The 18,840-nt window shown below is 37.3% G+C and overlaps 1 protein-coding gene across 18 annotated transcripts in view; it reads right to left on the bottom strand.

Annotated features, from left to right (window-relative positions):
- ARHGAP21 (Rho GTPase activating protein 21) overlaps positions 1-18,840 on the bottom strand; it is a 130,819-nt gene that overhangs the window by 59,243 nt on the left and 52,736 nt on the right. For all 18 annotated transcript variants that reach the window (XM_070600979.1, XM_070600981.1, XM_070600987.1 and 15 more), the window contains 2 exons: positions 16,351-16,530; positions 13,643-13,667 (listed from right to left, as the gene is read on the bottom strand). In XM_070600979.1, the coding sequence (XP_070457080.1) occupies positions 13,643-13,667; positions 16,351-16,530 (205 nt within the window). The remainder of the gene's footprint in view (positions 1-13,642; positions 13,668-16,350; positions 16,531-18,840) is intronic.

The following is an 18,840-nucleotide window of genomic DNA, read 5'->3' as shown; positions in this document are numbered from 1 at the left end:
TTCCAACTAAGCACTAAACATTCCACAGGCATCAGAAATGCAACTTGCCCTAAACTCATTTCCCCAGGGGGAGGGGATCGAGATGTTTCCCCTCCAGTGTCCCTCAGTGAATGGCACCTCCATCTATCCACTCATTCGTGCCAGAAAAGCCAAGCATGATCCTCCACACGTCATCCTTAACTAGTGACACACAATCCATCCTCAAGTCCTGCCCCCAAATCTGGGCAAATGTATATTCTAAATACCTCTGAAATCTGTTCTAGAATGCTGCTTTGCCTTCCTCCTGATAAAATCCTCTTCATCTGTCAACAGCACAAACGACACCCCACTTTAGAATCTCCCCTGATAGTTAGATGATTCCCCGTGCTGTGACCTATAGCAATTGCACATCCCTCTACTTCCGCACTTCTGGAATTATTTTACACTTCATCCTCCACCAGAGTAGGAGCTTCTTGAAGCCAGAGTCTGTATCCTATCTATCTTTCTATCTATCTATCTATCCATCTGTCCGTCCATCCACCCACCCACCCATCCATCCATCCATCCATCCATCTATTCATTAATGTCTGCATGCCAGGAACCGCTCTGAATTTTAAGAAAAAAGTAATAAACAAAATAAAGTTCCTGTTCTACTTTCCAAATGAGGCAGACAACTGTTCAACAAAAAATAAGTAGTATGAGAGATGGTGACAAGTGCTATGGAGAATAATCAGCCAAGCGAGAAGGGAAGTAAAAGCGACGGGCAGGGCTGTCATACCACTTTTACGAAATGGTCAGAGAAGCCCTCTCTGACAGGTGACATTTGGACAACTGTCTGAAGGAAGTAAGGTTAGAGGCCACTTTGCTCCCTTCCCAGCAATTAGCTTATAGTGACTGGCTCATGGCAGTGACTCATCAAATGTTCGCTAAGTGAATGACTCAACAACAGGAAATATATTTCTAGATTTAATGCGTTTAGCATTCACACACAAATATTTCTGTTCTGGTTCTATACCAAAGATGAAAAGTTATCTGTTAAACTTCAAAAGCAGGGACAATAACTAATACAATTAACTTTTTATTAATTGTATCTGTAAATCACATACTTTGTAGATTAGCTCGAGAGCAATCAAGAAAAAAATGCAACTATCCAGCTAAGTGCGGTCTGTGATCAAGGTCTTAAGTTAGCGAGCAGCCAGGAGAAGACAGCTCAAATTCACCTAATTACAGGCTCATCTCTGGGACATTATCTATAGAGAAGTTATTTCCACAGGACAGCAGAGAACATTAATACTCCAACCATGTCCTTTCCTTGACTTTTCACCTTTTTAGCCCTATCTCTTCAGCATCTTCGATTAGTTCTCTGAAATCAAAGATTTCACATTTCTACGGGTTTTAGAACCCCAAAAGAGATTTTTTTAATTGTATTTATTTTCTTGACTGCCAAACTAACTCCATGCAATATATTTTTCAAAGTCTTAAAACCTACTCCTAAAAACTGGACTTCCGACAATGCCTACTTTAGACCAATCAAATTTCCTTCATTTTAGATTATTATAAGCATAGTTTCCTAGGACGTTTAAAGTGAAGTTAAGAGAAGTTTTTTAAGCTCTCATTTAACGTGACCACTTTCCCAGTTTATTTTACAAGGAGGATGCTCAAATTCTCCAGAAGTCCAGGATTGCCATGTTGTTGTTATTGCTGTTCCAGTTTACACACTTAGCAGCTATGTGAGATAAGGTTTCTAAATTTAAAAAGTGTCCCTGACACTTCGCATTAGAAGGGAACTAATGGGAGAAAGATGAAAGAAAAGCGGGAAGGCAGCAGAGACTGGAGTCTCCTTCCTCGACAGCAGAGGTAAGGACGCAAACACGCCAAACTCCCCAACTTCAGGACCATCAATTTGGAATAGTGCCAGGTCAAGGTGGCGGTTTCTCCCTTTATGCGCTATATTTACTCAACAAACATTTCCACTCCTACTACGTCCCAGGTACTTACTAGGCACTGAAAATTTGACAGTAAAAGGCAATTTCCATCCTTAATGACCTCTGTTCTTAAAGTAATACATAAAAACATTTTTTTTCTCATAAACATAATGAATAGCCTGGGTATGTAGGAAGATTTGATTTTGCATATTCTAATGACCAATTTCTGATGACAGATATGCTCACTCCTCTTATTTCTCTATTTTCCCATGTTGGATTTGCATTGCTGCCCCCACCTCCCAGGACCAGGCATATCAGGAGGCGGAAAGTCTCTACTTGTTCACCAGGCAGCATGAACGATCACTCAGCTTAACTGTCTCCAAAATAGCAGTGGAGATTCCCCAGCAGAGAAGGAGGGAGTCTAACCGAATCTTTCACTAATGAGAAGCCTCCAACAACCGGCTCCACCTGGTACCAAGAGCCTTCCAAACATCTGGAAACAGCGACCACTTTCTCTCCTTAAGCATCTCCTTTTCAAGCAAAAGTTTCAAGTTCTTTCCATCTTTTAATAAAATATGTATCATAGTTTCAAAATTCATATATATATCTTTGCCATCATTGCCCTTTAGATCTGAGGCTCCCCAGTGTTTTGACCAGGTCCTATTTAATCAGAAGAAGATCCTGGGGCCCTCCTTTCCCACTTGTCAAATGGAGAGGAATAGAATAAATATATTGAGGTTAACTTGTTACTAGCAACATATAGAATCATTTATGATAATCTTTGTGTATGTGAATATGTATATGTATGTGTACATATGTGTGTGTATGTATATAAGCTTATACATTTTTACATTAGGCAACATGGCACACAATAGCAAACCACAAATAACTGGACAATTTTATTATAACTACATTGATAGAATTTTTAAAAGTATTTTAATAGGACAAATACATGGGCAGCAAATCACCCAACAAAGTTATCAATGTACTAGCCAACTGAGCTAGTATAGGACAATGCACAACTTATATTTAAGCCATAGTGAATATACATGTAAGGCCCAGCAACTAGAAAATTATATCTCGAAATACTATTAATATCAATAATATAATATATGTCCAGGCTACTTCCATTTGAAGGGCTTCTTTACCCAGCAGGCAGAAAAAAGATCCCAAGTTATGTCCAGTTAGGAATCTATTAGGAGACTCTCCCCACATTAAAGAGTAAGGGTAAGTGGAAAGAATGCTCCATCAACCCAGAGGCCACCTTGGGGTTAAGCAAAGTTGGAGTCGGGGGCGGGGAGGGAAAACCAACCTCCAAGAAAGACATGGCTCTAGGCCAAACTTCACATAGATTTGTAGGCTAAACCATGAAATAGCCTGGCTCTGAATAAAAGCAAATACCAATCTACCTGAAGAACAGCTTTTTCATTCTAGATCTCAAAGACCCTCCAGTAATAGTTTTTGGAGGTCAATAAACACAAAATAGTGTAACATGCATAGCAAAACAGCAACAAAACACACAAAAACCAACATACTTTGAGCTAGAATCAGCAGGAAAAAAGAGGAAAGAGAAACAGACTCACAAAGACTCCTGATAACAGAATTACCAGATTATAAAAAAACTGTTTACTATGTTTGAACAAATTTTAAAAACAAGCCTAAAAATGGTAAAAAAGGAAACTCTTAAGACATGACCAAGCATGTCTGATGTAGTACCCTAAGGAGCTTCTAATAATCAAAATTTAAAACTCAAACAGCTAAGAAGAAAATTATTGTATATTGTAAGAAATTATCTAGAATGCAGCCCAGAAAGAAAAAAAAAAGAGGAAAAAATAGAGAATTTAAGAGCCATGCTCCTAAGAAGATCTAGCATATGTTTAATTTGGGCCCCAGAAGAAAAGAGAGCATTGGGATAGAGGGACACAAAATGTGAGGAGATGCTGGCTGAAAATTTTCTGGAACTGATGATAGACATCAATCCAGATACAAGAAGCTCAATGAATCCCAAACCAAAAAAATAAAAATAAATCCACACCTAGACTCATCATTATGAAATGGCCAAACACCAAAGATAAAGAGAAAATTGTTAAAGCAGCTATAAAAAAATTTGCCTTCAAAGAACCAATAAACCAAAATATGACTTCTTACCGGCAACAATAAAAGCCAGAAGAGAGTAGAATATTATCTTCAACATGCTGGACGAAAATATCAACTTAGAATTCTTTACCCAGCAACAGTATCTTTCAAACATGAGGGCAAAACAAAGACCTTTCAAGGGGGAATAAAAATCCTGAGAGAATTGCAACACAACATAAAGTAACATGTGGGTAGGAAGGAGGTAAGTAGAATTAATATGCTTTAAGAGGAGAATAAAATATTAATTAGCATTAGACTCTGATGAACTTGCATATTATAATTTCTAGGATAACCACTAAAAGAATGGCAATATATTATATAATCTCTCAAGCAGAGAGCATAAAAGAGAAATGATTCTGTTTCCTCAAAAAAGGATAGAAAAAACAACCATAGGAAATTCGAGATAAAATAGAAACAGAAATTTCAAAATAAAATAGGAGATTAAACAATAAATATATAATTAATTACATTGAATGTAAACAGACAAAAATTTCCAAATTTAACTATAGTGAATTACCTTGTTTCAGAATCAACTCTTTCACCCATAAACAACAAGCAGAAAAGTTAGACACAGGATAAATACCATTCGTGTGAAGGCAAAAAAGTTACCCAGGCAGAAAGGGCCTGAAGGGACAAGATCCCGAGAGAAGGAATTTCAGAGAGGTGAGCCCAGTGTTTTAACTGCTTTTTGCCTTGAGGCATTTTCTGCTTCAAAAGTAATGGCTGAGAAACTGAAGAGCTGTGCAGAGCTTCCATCAGTCTCAAAGGGCTGGGGTCACAAAAATAGGTATTTGAGGGCAGCAAAGAAGGGGGGCCCTGGAAAACACCTTATCTTTCAGGTGGGGCCTCCAAAGGAATATAACCTGTGAGTAAGGATGAAAAAGTAGAAGCCGAACCATGTCAAGAATGGAGGTATGTTGCTCAGATCTCCTTCAAGAAAACCCTCTCTAGAGAACACAGTTGACTGACAGCCCCAGCTGCCACCCCTTGAGATGCACCATCATGTTCACCGTGAGGCCACATTTCCCTACTCCTGTCCAATGCAGGATTCCTCTAAGAGGCAGTGTTTGCTTGGGAAGTCATCACTAGCCTAGCAGAGACCTTCTTAGGACTGTCCTTCCTACCAAATCCTTCTCTCCCTCTCTTCTTTCACAGCTGTCAGACCTGTATCACAATCTGAAGTCTTCCCCATCCTCTCCTGCTCCCTTCTTTATCCTTCACAGGCATTTCTCCCAACAAAGCTCTGGCATGTCTAATCTTGTCATGCCATCTGTTTCTTCTTGGTGTGTGCTTCTCAGAGAATCTGAACTGATACATCAAACATCAAAAAGACCCATGTACACCTTTAGGTGAAGGTCAATCCTTGAACAGAGATGCAAAACTCCTAAATAAAACAGAAAACCAAATCTGGTAATATGTAAAAAGTATAATACATTATGAACAAGCTTGGTTTAGTCCAGGAATGCAAGGTTGGTTTAACATTTCAAAAATAAATCAACATAATTCACTATTTTAAGAGATTATAAGAGAAAAAAAAATCAAAGGGCTATCCCAAAAGAGGTAGAAAAACTCAACACGCATTCATGGGAGAAATACACCACATTCATAGATTGGAAGATTTAATTATTTCAAATATTTTCAAGTATTCAAATATTGTAAATAACACAAAATCAATCAAAATTTTAGCAGGATTTTTTTGGGGGGGGGGGTCTAGAAACTGAAATACCAACTCTAAAACTTACACTGCAAATGACAAGAATAGCTGACCCAGTCTTGAAAAACAAAACTGAAAGACTCTAGCTAATAGCAGCACTTACTATACAGCTACAGTAAGGAGGAGAGTGTTTTCTTGCTACCAAGAAAGTGACCAATGGAATAGAACAGAAGTTGGCAAACTTTATCTGTAAAGGGCCAGCTAGTAAATAGGTTAGGCTTTGCAGAAAATGTACAGTCTCTGTCATATATTCTTCTTCTTTTGTTTTTAACAACCCTTTAAAAAATATAGAACTATTCTTAGTTTGGAAACTGTACAAAAATGAGCCAGAGGCCAACCTCTGGAATAAAAGAAAGCCCAGAAACAAACCTACACATATAGGGACACTTTTTGATCAAGGTGGTACTACAGAGCAGTAGGACAGTACAGACTTTTCACTGAACAATGCAGGGTCAAACGCACATCCATACGGGGAAAAAATTAATCTTGACCTCATATCACATGTAAAAATAATCAATTACAGGTGAATTGTAGCTTTGATGGTGAATAAAACAATAAAACATCTTGAGATAACAGGAGAATATCTTCACAACCATGAAGTAGGAAAAAGTTCTTAAATAGGACTCAAAGTATTACTCATAACAGGCAAGACTGATAATTTGGACTACATTAAAATTAGGAACTTCCCTTTATCAAAGTTACTAAAAAGAAGTTGAAAGGCAAGTCACAGCTGGATATCTGCTATATATATAACAAAATTCTCATCGAGAATATTTAAGGAACTCCTACAAATTAATTTTCTTTAAAAAAAGGACTGACAGCTAATAACCAAATAAAAGGTAATCAACCTCATTAGTTTTCAGGAACATTTAAGTTAACCCACATTCCATACCACTATACACCCACTAGAATGACTAAAATTAAAGACTGGCAAATGCCAAGTGTCAGTGAGGATATGGAGCAATTGGAACTCTCATACTCTGTTGGTGAGTGTATAAATTGGTACAGTCACTTTGGAAAATTGTTTATTAGTCTCTATTAAATGTGACTGTGTGCATATCTATGACTCAGCAATGCCACTCCTAGGTGTACATATCCACTAGAAATGACTACATACACGCACAAAAGTACATATATAAGAATGCCCATAGCTGCATTGTTTGAAATAGCTAAACACTGAAAAAAATCTACATGTCCATCAATGGTAGACTGGATAACTAAATTGTATATATTCTTTTTGTTTTAAATCAATTTTATTGAGGTATACTTTACCTGTGATAAAATGCACCCATTTTAAGCGCACACTTCGTAAGTTTTGACAAATATATATACCCATGTAACTACCACCACAATCAAGATACAGAGGATTTCCATCATAACAAAAACATTCCTTGTGCCTCTTCCCAGTCAATTCAAGCAACTATGGATTTGTTTATATTTGTCTCTTCTAGAGTTTCATATACATAGAATAGGACAGTATGTACTCTAATGCTTGGCTTCTTTCACTCATCAAAATGTTTTTGTCAGGAAAAGCATGAGCAACCAAAGAAAAAGTGATAAATTTCATCAAAATTTAAAACTTTTGTGCATCAAAGGACATTATCAAGAAAGTGAAAGGACAACCTACAGAATGAGAGAAAATATATGCAAATCATATATCTGATAACAGTCTGGTATCCAGAATATATAAAGAACTCTTACAACTCAAAAACAAAATGACAGAGGCCAGCCTGGTGGCACAGCGGCTAAGTGCACACGTTCTGCTTCAGTGGCCTGGGGTTCGCCAGTTCGGATCCCGGGTGCAGACATGGCACCGCTTGGCAAGCCATGCTGTGGTAGGTGTCCCACATATAAAAGTGGAGGAAGATGGGCACAGATGTTAGGTCAGGGCCAGTCTTCCTCAGCAAAAAGAGGAGGATTGGCAGCAGATGTTAGCTCAGGGCTGATCTTCCTCAAAAACAAAACAAAACAAAAAACCAAAATGACAGACAAGTCAATTAAAAAATGGACAATGGACCTGAATAGACATCTCTCCAAAGAAGACATACAAGTGGCCAAGAAGCACATGCAAAGACGCTCAGCATCGTTAGTTATTAAGGAAATGCAAAGCAAAACCATGATGAGATACTTCACACTCACTAGGTTGGCTATGAAACAAAAACAGAAAATTACACATGTTGGTGAGGATATGGAAAAACCGGGACTCTCACACACATGAACATTCCTGTACAAATATTTTTGCAGGCATATGTTTCATTTATCCTGGGTAAACATCTATGAGTACCTTCATCATGTCAGGAAAATATGTGGAAAACAATACCAAAAAAAAGTATTATCGGTCATAAGACAGATGGGTATCAAAAAAATAACCAAATCAAAGATGAACATCAATTGCAGATATTAAAGATACGATGCTTTATCCTTAAGCTCAACAGACTTAAGCCAATAGGACTTGTTCAATTATGAAGATAAAGAAGAAAATTAATGAACAAGTATGAAATGCTAATACTATGTTAACCAAAATTTTACCTGAAAGTTGAATTAGGGATCTTTTAATACTGCTTACCTTTCAAGGGAACAGAACCCTCTTTCTTACCCATTTTCAAGAATGACTCATGCAAGAGTGAAGAACTTTCTGAGACATCGTGGTAGAAATTGAGAGGAAACTCTAGAACCAGATTGCCTGAGCTTGTAGTCCAACTCTGTCACTTACTAACTGCTTAAACACTTTGTGCCTCAGTTTCCTCATCTAAAAAATGGAAGTGATAATAATATCCACCCCAGAAAGTTGTGAAGATTAGATGAGTTAATCTGTACGAAGTCTCGGAACAGTGCCTGGCACATTGTAAGTTAGCTGCTGCTGTTGACACCACACCATCGCCACCAACACTATCATCATCATCATCATCATCATCATTTCTACTTCCTAAAATATCTTCGAGTTAATTTACGACACCTGTGGTTGTTCTACTGCACGGCATTAAGGTTAATAAAATTATGCTACTAATTAGCGTATACCTAACTACCAGAGAAACTCCAATAGTTTAAACTGTCAATACAGTTAAAAACGGATCCTGAGGGCTTCAGTTAATGCTCCTTCTCAAAGACATCAGGAGAGATCCATGGAGCTCACTCAGGACTGCCACATTTTAAAAGTAATAGAAACATGCACTGACACCCGACCACCACACCAGAGACCACGGACCTACAAATAATAAGAATTTCTTCTTACAGCAAATATGCAGGTCCGTATTTTAGCGTTGTATTATTCTGAAGGGATAGGTTTTCAATCTATTAATGGAAATCAATGGCATAAAATACACTCAATTTTCTCAGCTTAATTGGTATTTACCTCTTCATTAAACTGAAGAATATTTGATGTCTAAATATAGTCGGTATGGAACAGCTGGCATTAAATGATGAACTGGGCCAATTTGATGTTTCTCTCAGGAATTCGGAAGTATTATGATGAGAGAGGCAGGGAGAAGGAAGATATAGTGAAGGCTGCACCTTCTAAAGAGGTCAGCTCACGAGAAAAATCATGTATAATCAAAACTGTGAAAATCGTTTAAATCACCCTGTAAATACCAGAGTTTGGGCCCCTGGAAGATCAAACGCCAAGACGTTGCTGTTAGTTTCCACATTTAGCAGCTTTCCAGGACCTGATTCTGGCGTCTGTGGCGCGTTGGGTATCCTACAGCTCTTGACTTTGAATTGGGAGATGCTGTTGGGTTTTTAGAATTAACACATCTTTCTGGAGGTGTCTTGAGGGAGTTCCTATTTCTTGCCATTAGAAGAAACTTGATTAGAAATTCTAACATAGGCTACAAGTTGTTTAGTGAGAAACAACTGCAATCACAAAACACAAATTTTTACTAACAAGAAAATTTACAGAATTCCCAGTTACCTTTTTTTCCTACTGTTAACATGATTGAATATAAATTTTAACACCAAAGCAGAAATACAACAATTATTTAAGGTCCTAACAAAATGAGATAGACATTTTAGAACACTGGAAATGTCCCTACAACTAAGGTGAGATTAAATTTTTACTCGTGGAACAAGCAAAAAAGAAATAATAGTAATCAGAAACCTTCAATTATTCTTATTTTGATTACTTATGAAAATTTCCTCCAGAGATTTAAGGTACAATAGGATGTCAGCAAGATAGCAATTATCCACAAGCAACTACTATCACCAAAAAATATTTTTCTACTTTAATGGCCTTTTTCTTGTAAATATTATTTGTATTATAGTACAGAAAACTAGCCAACAAGAAAGAAAAATATTTTTTAAAATACAAAAGAGTTCACAGAATGGAAATCACAGAATGGAAAAGTAGGGTAAGGAGAATAATCAGACAATTAAGTGGCAAAAGAGATTCCACTCAATTGTCAAAAGGAAAGAACACCAAACGAAACCTTTCAACCGTTTCACAGAATTTTGGCATTATAACAGGATCCCTTAGGAGTGTGAATAAAATGCTGGCAATGATTTTCTCTCCAGGATTCTAGGCTTTGACTCGGATCACTGCACTGGAAGCTGGGATTCTATTTCATTAAAACAAAGGAAATTAGCTTGAAAATAAGTTTTAAAAGGAAATGAGACTATAAAATAAAAATCATAGGGGCCGGCACGGTGGCGCAGTGGTTAAGTTCGCACGTTCCGCTTCTCGGCGGCCCGGGGTTCGCTGGTTCGGATCCCGGGTGCGGACATGGCACTGCTTGGCAGCCACGCTGTGGTAGGCGTCCCACGTATAAACTAGAGGAAGATGGGCACGGATGTTAGCTCAGAGCCAGGCTTCCTCAGCAAAAAGAGGAGGACTGGCAGTAGTTAGCTGAGGGCTAATCTTCCTCCAAAAAAAACAAAAACAAAACAAAAAACAAAACAAAACAAAACAAATCATAATATTCAGTTGAATTAAAATAATAAATTATAGGTCGTCTGTCTCTAAATAGGGTGCATTCTAAAAACTAATTTATAAATAATTGTTCAGAAGTCAGAAGAAATTTTTTCACATAGAACACGTTCTGATGGTTGGTCAGTGGCTGAAATGGTATTATGAGTACTAGCTGACTAGGCTTCAGTGGACTAGCCTGTGACCCCTACTACCAGCTAGGATGACAAGAGCAAACCGTGCCCTGGGATGCAAAGGCAGGCCAAGCACTATAACTCCTTAAACTCATTCAACCTTCCAGGTCCCCTACTACCCGGGTATTCAGAATTGAGTGGCAAAGTGATGGTTGCTCCTATACGATGTTCAGGGCCTCTAAACTTGGGATACCTCTGACTTTTATGTGAATTCTTTGTCCAGAGGTGTTTACAAAAATGGAACAAGTTTCCTTGTTTTTAACATTCTCAGTGCAGAGAAATTTCACAGTTAATTTCACAACACACTAATATACCCTATATTTATCTACTAACTCTTGACCCTACCTAAGTCAAACTATTTTTTAAAAGACGGAATTATTTTTAAAACAAAATTAGAAAAATAAAGAGGGAGACTGAAAAATAAGTCAACAGAAGTGAGATGGCAGAGGTAAAAGATGGACTTCAGAGTTAGATACGCCTGATTTGGAAGTCCAGCTCTGTCACTGAGCTGTGTGATCTTGGGCAAGTTATTTTACATCTTTCTCGGCCTCAGTTTCCTCATGTATAAAATGGGAATATTGTCTCACATCTCACAGCGTTATAGTGAGGATTAAAGAAGAAGATAACAGATATTATGATGCCTGATAAAGTCTCAGTCATATGCTAACTTCTACCACCCCGCCCCCGAAAAAAATCAAGCAATTCTCCTTCTAAGTATATTTCAAGTATATTAAAAAATTTCTTTAGGTACTCTCATGCTTTTTCAGATTCTTCTTAGGAAGAAAAAGTACAGTTGTTTTGGATTTCATAAATATCTTATTTTGATGAAGCTCGCTTCACAAGAGGTAAGGTGCTTGAATTTGCATTTCTCTTATTTTAAAGCCTTAGTTTTCATGTGTTTAATTCTTTTATTCGTTTTTTTTAATTACGGATTTAATTTTTTGTTAACATAGCTTATAATTATTTTCTCCCTTAATCTGTTAGACTCCTGATGTTAACTTTTTATTACATTTCAATTATTTACATCCTTTGTTGTTTTTTTATTTTCTAATATGATATTGATTCTATAGTTTCTAAACATGTAACCAATCTTTTCTTATTTCTGATTATTCCTTCATCAACAACATGCAATGCCAGTAGAATAGCCAGGTAATTTAACCACAAACTATAGCAGTAACTCAATTCAGATCAAAGTCCAGCTATAAGGGATAATAATCATAAGATCCCAGGATATGTAGTCTTGAATATCCTTTCTTTGAAGGGGTCTGAATATTGTCACTAGATCAAGCCAGACTCTTGGGGACCTGCACAGGGGGACCACACTGTTTGGGTGTTCATCACTGTAATCCAGGGTTTCCCGGCGGTGGCACTATTAACATTTTGGGCCAGATAATTCTCTGCTGTGGGGAGCTGACCTGTGCTTTGTAGGATGCTGAGCAGCACCTCTGGCCCCTACCTGCTAGATGCCATTAGCACACTATCCTCCCCCAACTGAGACAACCAAAAACGTCTACAGATACTGCCATGTGTCCCCTGGAGAGCAAAACTGTCACCAGGTGAGAGAAGCCCTTTAAAGTGAATTGGACCCTGGGGTTTTGAAATCAGCTTATGTTGAGGGATCTGTTAAAAAACAGCCATGTGAAGGAATGGCATTAAGGATATTATCTACTCTATTACTCTTTGTTTTCCACTATGAAGGAACAAAGGAGAAGTTTGTCTCAGACTTCAGTGCAAACAGGATATTGTTTTCTTATGGATAATGTGAATCAATAATCATATTTTCATTTTTTCTTTGGTCACCAGAAAAGCTCAAAAGCAAATTCACAGCCCACCAAGCTAATGAGGAGAAAACATCAGACAAAGCTAAACTGAAGGACAGTCTACAAAATAACTGACCAGTACTCTTCAAAAGAGTCAAGGCCATGAGATAAAAGGAAAGACTGAGGTACTGTCACCAATGAGAGGAGACTAAAGGGACCAAGACAACTGAATGCACTGTAGAATCCTGCAGCAGAACAAGGACACTAGTAGAAAAACTGGTAAAGTCCAAATAAAGTCCGTCATTTAGATAACAGTATTGTGCCAATGCTAATTTCTTAGTTTTGTTAACTGTACCATGGTTATTTAAGTTTTTAAACATTAGGGGAAGTTGAATGAAGGATATATGGAAATTCTCTGTACTATTTTTCCAACTTTTTTAAAGTCTAAAAATTATCTAAAAATAAAAGTTTTAAAAATGGATACTTTTTATTATGTGTAAATTTTAACTTATTAAAGCTCATATAAAATTAAAACAAAAATAAATGGGAATTATTGAGAAATAACCCTATTCCCAGCCTGATTCTCCTTTTAAATTCATTAAATATTTAAATCAAGAGTGAGATTAACTACAAGAAGAACCAAAATACTTTACTTTCCAATAATTGAGTCAATAAATCTAGTAGATAAACACAATATTCCTTATCTAAAAGAATTACTAAATTTAAAAGATTACTAATTGAATAAAAATCTCAGAATCACTTCCCTCAGAATCATATGATATACTCCCCCACATAAGCACTAATATTTCCCCACATTAACAATGAAATTATCATGCATTCAAATCATGATGAGACAGTTCAATTCATAAAACTTTGAAGTCTACAGTAAAAAGTATTTAATTTCTATGACTCTCACATCTAAGATTTTTTATATATTTGGACTCCAAAACTTGTATCATCTCATTTAATATTTCTTAAAGAACAGAAAGACATGAGTAGAGAAACATGCAGAGAAAAATTAAAACATTATAGCATACCTCCCCTGTTGCCATTTTCTTCATCCTACAAAATAAAAAAATATATATCCATATATGAATAGTTAGTTACAAACTCCAGTAAAATCACAGCAAGGCTCAATTCAATTCAAATTACCCTTCCCCAAACGTGTCAATTACGATCTCATTAAGCAATGCCTTTTGCCAGAAGGATGGAGCTTTCATAAACAGAGATGGGAAGGCCATGGGTGAAGCCAGCTTAGAGGGAGGACATCGGGAGCTGTGTTTTTGACACACTGAGTGTGAGATGTCTAAGAGAGATATCCAAGTGGAGTTGTCAAAAGCAAGCAGCTGGACAGAAGAACCTAGAATCTGGGAGAGAAAGCCTGGCCAGTCATCACTTACTGTACTATACTTTGAGATTTTATTTTTCCTTTTTCTCCCCAAAGCGCCCCAGTACATAGTTGTATATTTTTAGTTGTGGGTCCTTCTAGTTGTGGCATGTGGGACGCCGCCTCAGCATGGCTTGATGAGCCGTGCCATGTCCGCACGCAGGATCCGAACCGGCGAAACCTTGGGCCACAGCAGCAGAGCAGGCGAACTTAACCACTCGGCCACGGGGCCGGCCCCTGTACTATATTTTAATAAAACACGCCTGCAGGGGCTATTACAGGATCCGGAACTGTCTTTACATAAATTGGCTCCAAACTGCTATATATCTGATTTCTTGTATCCAATTTTGAGGTTTGTTTATCTATTTGGTTTCTTTCATTGCTACCAGGCTGTCTTGCTGCCATGTTATCTACTTCTAGATGGGAAATTAGAAAAGTAACTTTGGAAAACTTGTATAAAAATACATCTATTCAAATATTTGTTGAGCCTCTATCACATGAAAGCTATAACATACTGTAGAAAGAAAAACAGATACTTAGTAAAGGGCTGACAATTTATTATATAACTTTTGACCTTTATTTTGGCTGCCCAAATTCATTTTTTTCCTGGTTATAAGCTCTGTTCTGAGACTGCTAAGGTTGCCAGCCAAGTGACATAATAAAGATATTGTGGTATTAATGGCACATTTCCTAAAAGCTACACCATATTAAATTTTTTTTAAACTCCTTTGAAGGGAAGGGACATTATTTCATAATTGAAAAGCAAAAGATTTCAATATATATTTTCCATGTAAAATTTACAGGACTGAGACTTATTGTTGTTTGCAAGAACATCTGTGTTAAATAATAGCATTAACAGCTCAAGTTTACTGACCAATTACTGTATGCCAATTCCTGTACTAAGAATTTTACGTGTATTATATCACTTAATCAACACAACAGCCTGGGAGGAAGGGGCTGCTATTGTCTGTTGGGTGACTTACCCAAGGTCACAGAGCTAATAAGGGGCAGAGATGGGACTCAAACCTAGGCTCTTTGATCCCACTGACTATGCTGTTAACAATTATACTGTGCTATTAAAAGTCCTGGAAATATTTCCCAATAATAATAATACATTATTAACCTGTGTTTGGTAAAATTATCTTATAAAAATTGTACTACCTATATGTTTATCATGACCCAAAGCTCTCCTTCAAAACAAAAGACAAAAAAATAATTCAGCCAATATGCAACTAAAGGAAAGGCCCCAAATTATCAAGTGCTTTCATATGTGACCTAATTCTTAAGTAATACTATTTTAGACATTTTAAGATAAAGTGGATTCTTAGAAAATCCAGTTCCACAGTTTTACAGACATTTCAGAAAACCCAAACTGGTAAGTATTCATTCCAAAGGTAGAAGTTATTTATAATTCTTAAAAACTATTCAGTACTTTAAAAAGTTTCCCCTATAAGACATTTTACTGGAAAGATAGAATAAAAAGAGTGTGGTCTCCAGAAGCCATTTGACACTATGTTTTAAGAGACAGACTTAGATTCATAGAAATTTAGAATTAGAAAGGACTTTTTAGTTTAATTCCCTTGAATTAAAATGGAAATCTAGAAGCCAAAAGAAGTTAAGTGGCTTGGCCAAGGCCTCATAACTCTTCTGAATATCATTATTTCCATTACACTGATGTACACTAGTTAAGCATCCGGCATTCATGTTGGCCAAGTTCAAAATCCTAGATCCACTACTTACTCATTATGTGACTCAGATCAGTTTCCTTATCTGTTATACGGGGCTAATAATGAAGTGAGATAATGCTCATAAGGAATCGTAAGGAACACAGAACAAGTACTCAGTGTGTCAGCTGCCATTATAAGTATTCCATGATGCCTCTTACTAGATCATGTTACAAAGCGTATTAACGTAATTCACTCTGGTGAGAAGCTATGTTTTGATTCTGACTCACCATCATATTACATATCAGAAAGTTACATATTATTCTAATTCCATTAACTTTTTATAACTGTCAGAATATTTTAATGAACTATTTCCTCTGCATACTCCGCCCAGAAAACTCACCAACTTTCTAGATGGTAGAAAAACAGCTATACATTAGAAAAAGTAGACTGAAGTTTGGAAGCAGAAGTCCTAGTAAAATAGATTTGGAGTTTATAATCAGTATGACCATCCAGCGAAGATTAAAATTTTTGTTCTAAAAGATAGAATAATATCTAAAAGAATCTAATAAAATGCAAATATAACAATTCTTTTAAGATAGAAAGAAGGCAGGAAGGGAGGGTAAGAGGAAGACAAGAAGGAGATAGGAATCGTCCTGTGTTTTCTTCAAGTTACTTTAATTATTTCTCTTACCTTATATGAAAATTGAATTGCAGACTCTGGGGGATAAACAATAAAATGCCTTAATGTGAAACCAAAGCCCTGAGATGTTCTCTTCAACATCACTGTCTTGGGACCCGGCCAGGAGAAGGTTTCATCTTCGGATGGTGACACGGTTTCACTTTGCTCTTTTCCATCTTTACTTTTTGATACCTAAAATGAAAAGATATTTAAAAGTTAACAATATAACACAAAATATTTCCTCACTTGGACAAAACTGTGTAAAAATAGAATACCTGAGTGCAGTTATGAACTTAATAGAGAAAAAGAAGCGTATTCTGATGCATGAACTATATGTATTAGAACAAATCACGCAGATCAACAAAAACCAAATTTTTTTCTAGAAAGGGATGTCATGAAAAGTGAGAAAGAACTCTTAGAAATTAGAAATATAATGGCTAAAATTTGAAATGCAGTAGAAGGAATAAAAGATAACACCAAGAAAATCCCATATAGCACTAAGGACTAAGAAACAGAAACTACAAAAGAAGAGATGTGAAATCCTTACTAAGTAAAGACACTAAAACTGTTTTCAGATAGTCCAACAGCAACAGAGGATGTTAGAAAATAACAGATGAGGCCTTCAGGTGCTGAGCACAAGTTCAGTGTCTACTGATAATCCTTCCAATGTTCTGGCCTTCCAGCTCTTTGATCGCCTCTCCTCCACTCTTGGCTTCTATCTGGTCATGACTGAAAACTCTTTGCAATCTCAAATCAAGGATCTCACTCTTCATTCCCTCTCATCTCTCAACGTTCCCAATTCTTCACTCTCATGCTGACCATACCACCTCTTCCCTGTCCCTCACCACCCCAGGTCCTCATTTCCCTCTTAAGCCAGCTTCGAGTCACTCCTTTGCCCTTCTTTCACTTCCTCAAAGTCACCTGACAAAACTTAACCCTGGATAGATCAACACTGTCTACCCTGGGCCTGCACCTATGCAGCCGAGCACGGATGGAGAAAAACCAAAACTGAGCTGCTAGCTTTAACTCTAAGTTCATGACCACTAACTTCAAGAGAGCCTTTAGTTCTGTTAATGATACATTTCTCTCCAGTCCATTCCTCCTAGATGACCATTTCCTCCCTTCTCCCCCATCCTCACTTGTAGCTGATGACCCTGCTTTCTATTACACTGAGAAAACACAAGCAGTAAGATGAGAACTTAATCTACCCACCCACCTGCAGCCGTGCCATGTTCTCCCGTCTTCCGTCCTGCTACCACGGCTGAACTGTCCATTCGTCTAAGGCACCCCCACTCGTCTACTAGACCCCATTCCCTCTTAATATTCAAAGATATGGTTCCAGCAATTCTCTCCTCTGTTGCATTTTCTCTTTACTATATCGTTCCCATCAGCACACACACATTTCATAAATTCTTTAATCTTAAAACAACAACAACAAAAATCCCCTCTTGACTACACAGCACTTTCCAGCTACCACCTTATTTTTCTGCCTATCTTTAGAGCCAAACTTCTTGAAAGTTGTCTACGGCTGTTACCTCCAATTCTTTTTCTCCCATTTTCTCTTGAATCCCCTTAAATCAGGCTTTTGTGTCCATAATTCTCTGAAACTGCTCTCGTCAAGGTCACCAGTGACTTCCACTTTGCTAAAGTGAATGGTCAGTTCTCAGTTCTCATCTTACGTGACCTATCAGTTGGCACAGGGATCACTTCCTTCTTGAAAAATTTTCTCCCCTTGACTTCCCACATTGATTTTTTCCTCCTAACTTACGGGCTACTTCTCAGTGTCCTTTGCTACTTCTTCACCTGCTAGACTTCTGAACTTAGGAATACCTAGGACTCTGTCCTTGGACCTTTCTAGCCCTACTCTGTCTTTTGATGATTTTCCCAGTTTTTTTTTTTAAAGATTTTATTTTTTTCCTTTTTCTCCCCCAGCCCCCCGGTACATAGTTGTATATTCTTTGTTGTGGGTCCTTCTAGTTGTGGCATGTGGGATGCCGCCTCAGCGTGGTTTGATGAGCAGTGCCATGTCCGCGCCCAGGATTCGAACCAACGAAACACTGGGCCACCTGCAGCGGAGCGCACGAACTTAACCACTCGGCCACGGGGCCAGCCCCAGATTTTCCCAGTTTTTATCTCTAGCCCAGACATCTCCTCAATCTAACAGGTATCTCAAACTTAACATCTCTGCCCTGCTGCTAAGATTTTGTATTAAATTACAACTCCAAATTCATCTCAGCAGTTTTGAAATGTCATCCTTATCAAATGGCAAATACTTGAATATGCTTCATTCTACTATATTTTTTATGTTCCAGTAGTGAGAGTCTTATCTATTCTTCCACAATGATTTGCTTCATAGGAAGGTGTTTAAACTTGAAAATGCTCCGGAAAGCAATTTTTGCATTAAAAATTTATTATACTTCAAAGAAAATAAATTAAAGAAACTTCTAAATCCTGAACATTTGTATCACATAGTCAATATGTGGACTGTTACTAGTCAGCTAT

This window comes from Equus przewalskii, chromosome 30 (assembly GCF_037783145.1).
Source record: "Equus przewalskii isolate Varuska chromosome 30, EquPr2, whole genome shotgun sequence".
Taxonomy (NCBI): domain Eukaryota; kingdom Metazoa; phylum Chordata; class Mammalia; order Perissodactyla; family Equidae; genus Equus; species Equus przewalskii.
This window is presented reverse-complemented; position numbering and strand designations above follow the sequence as displayed.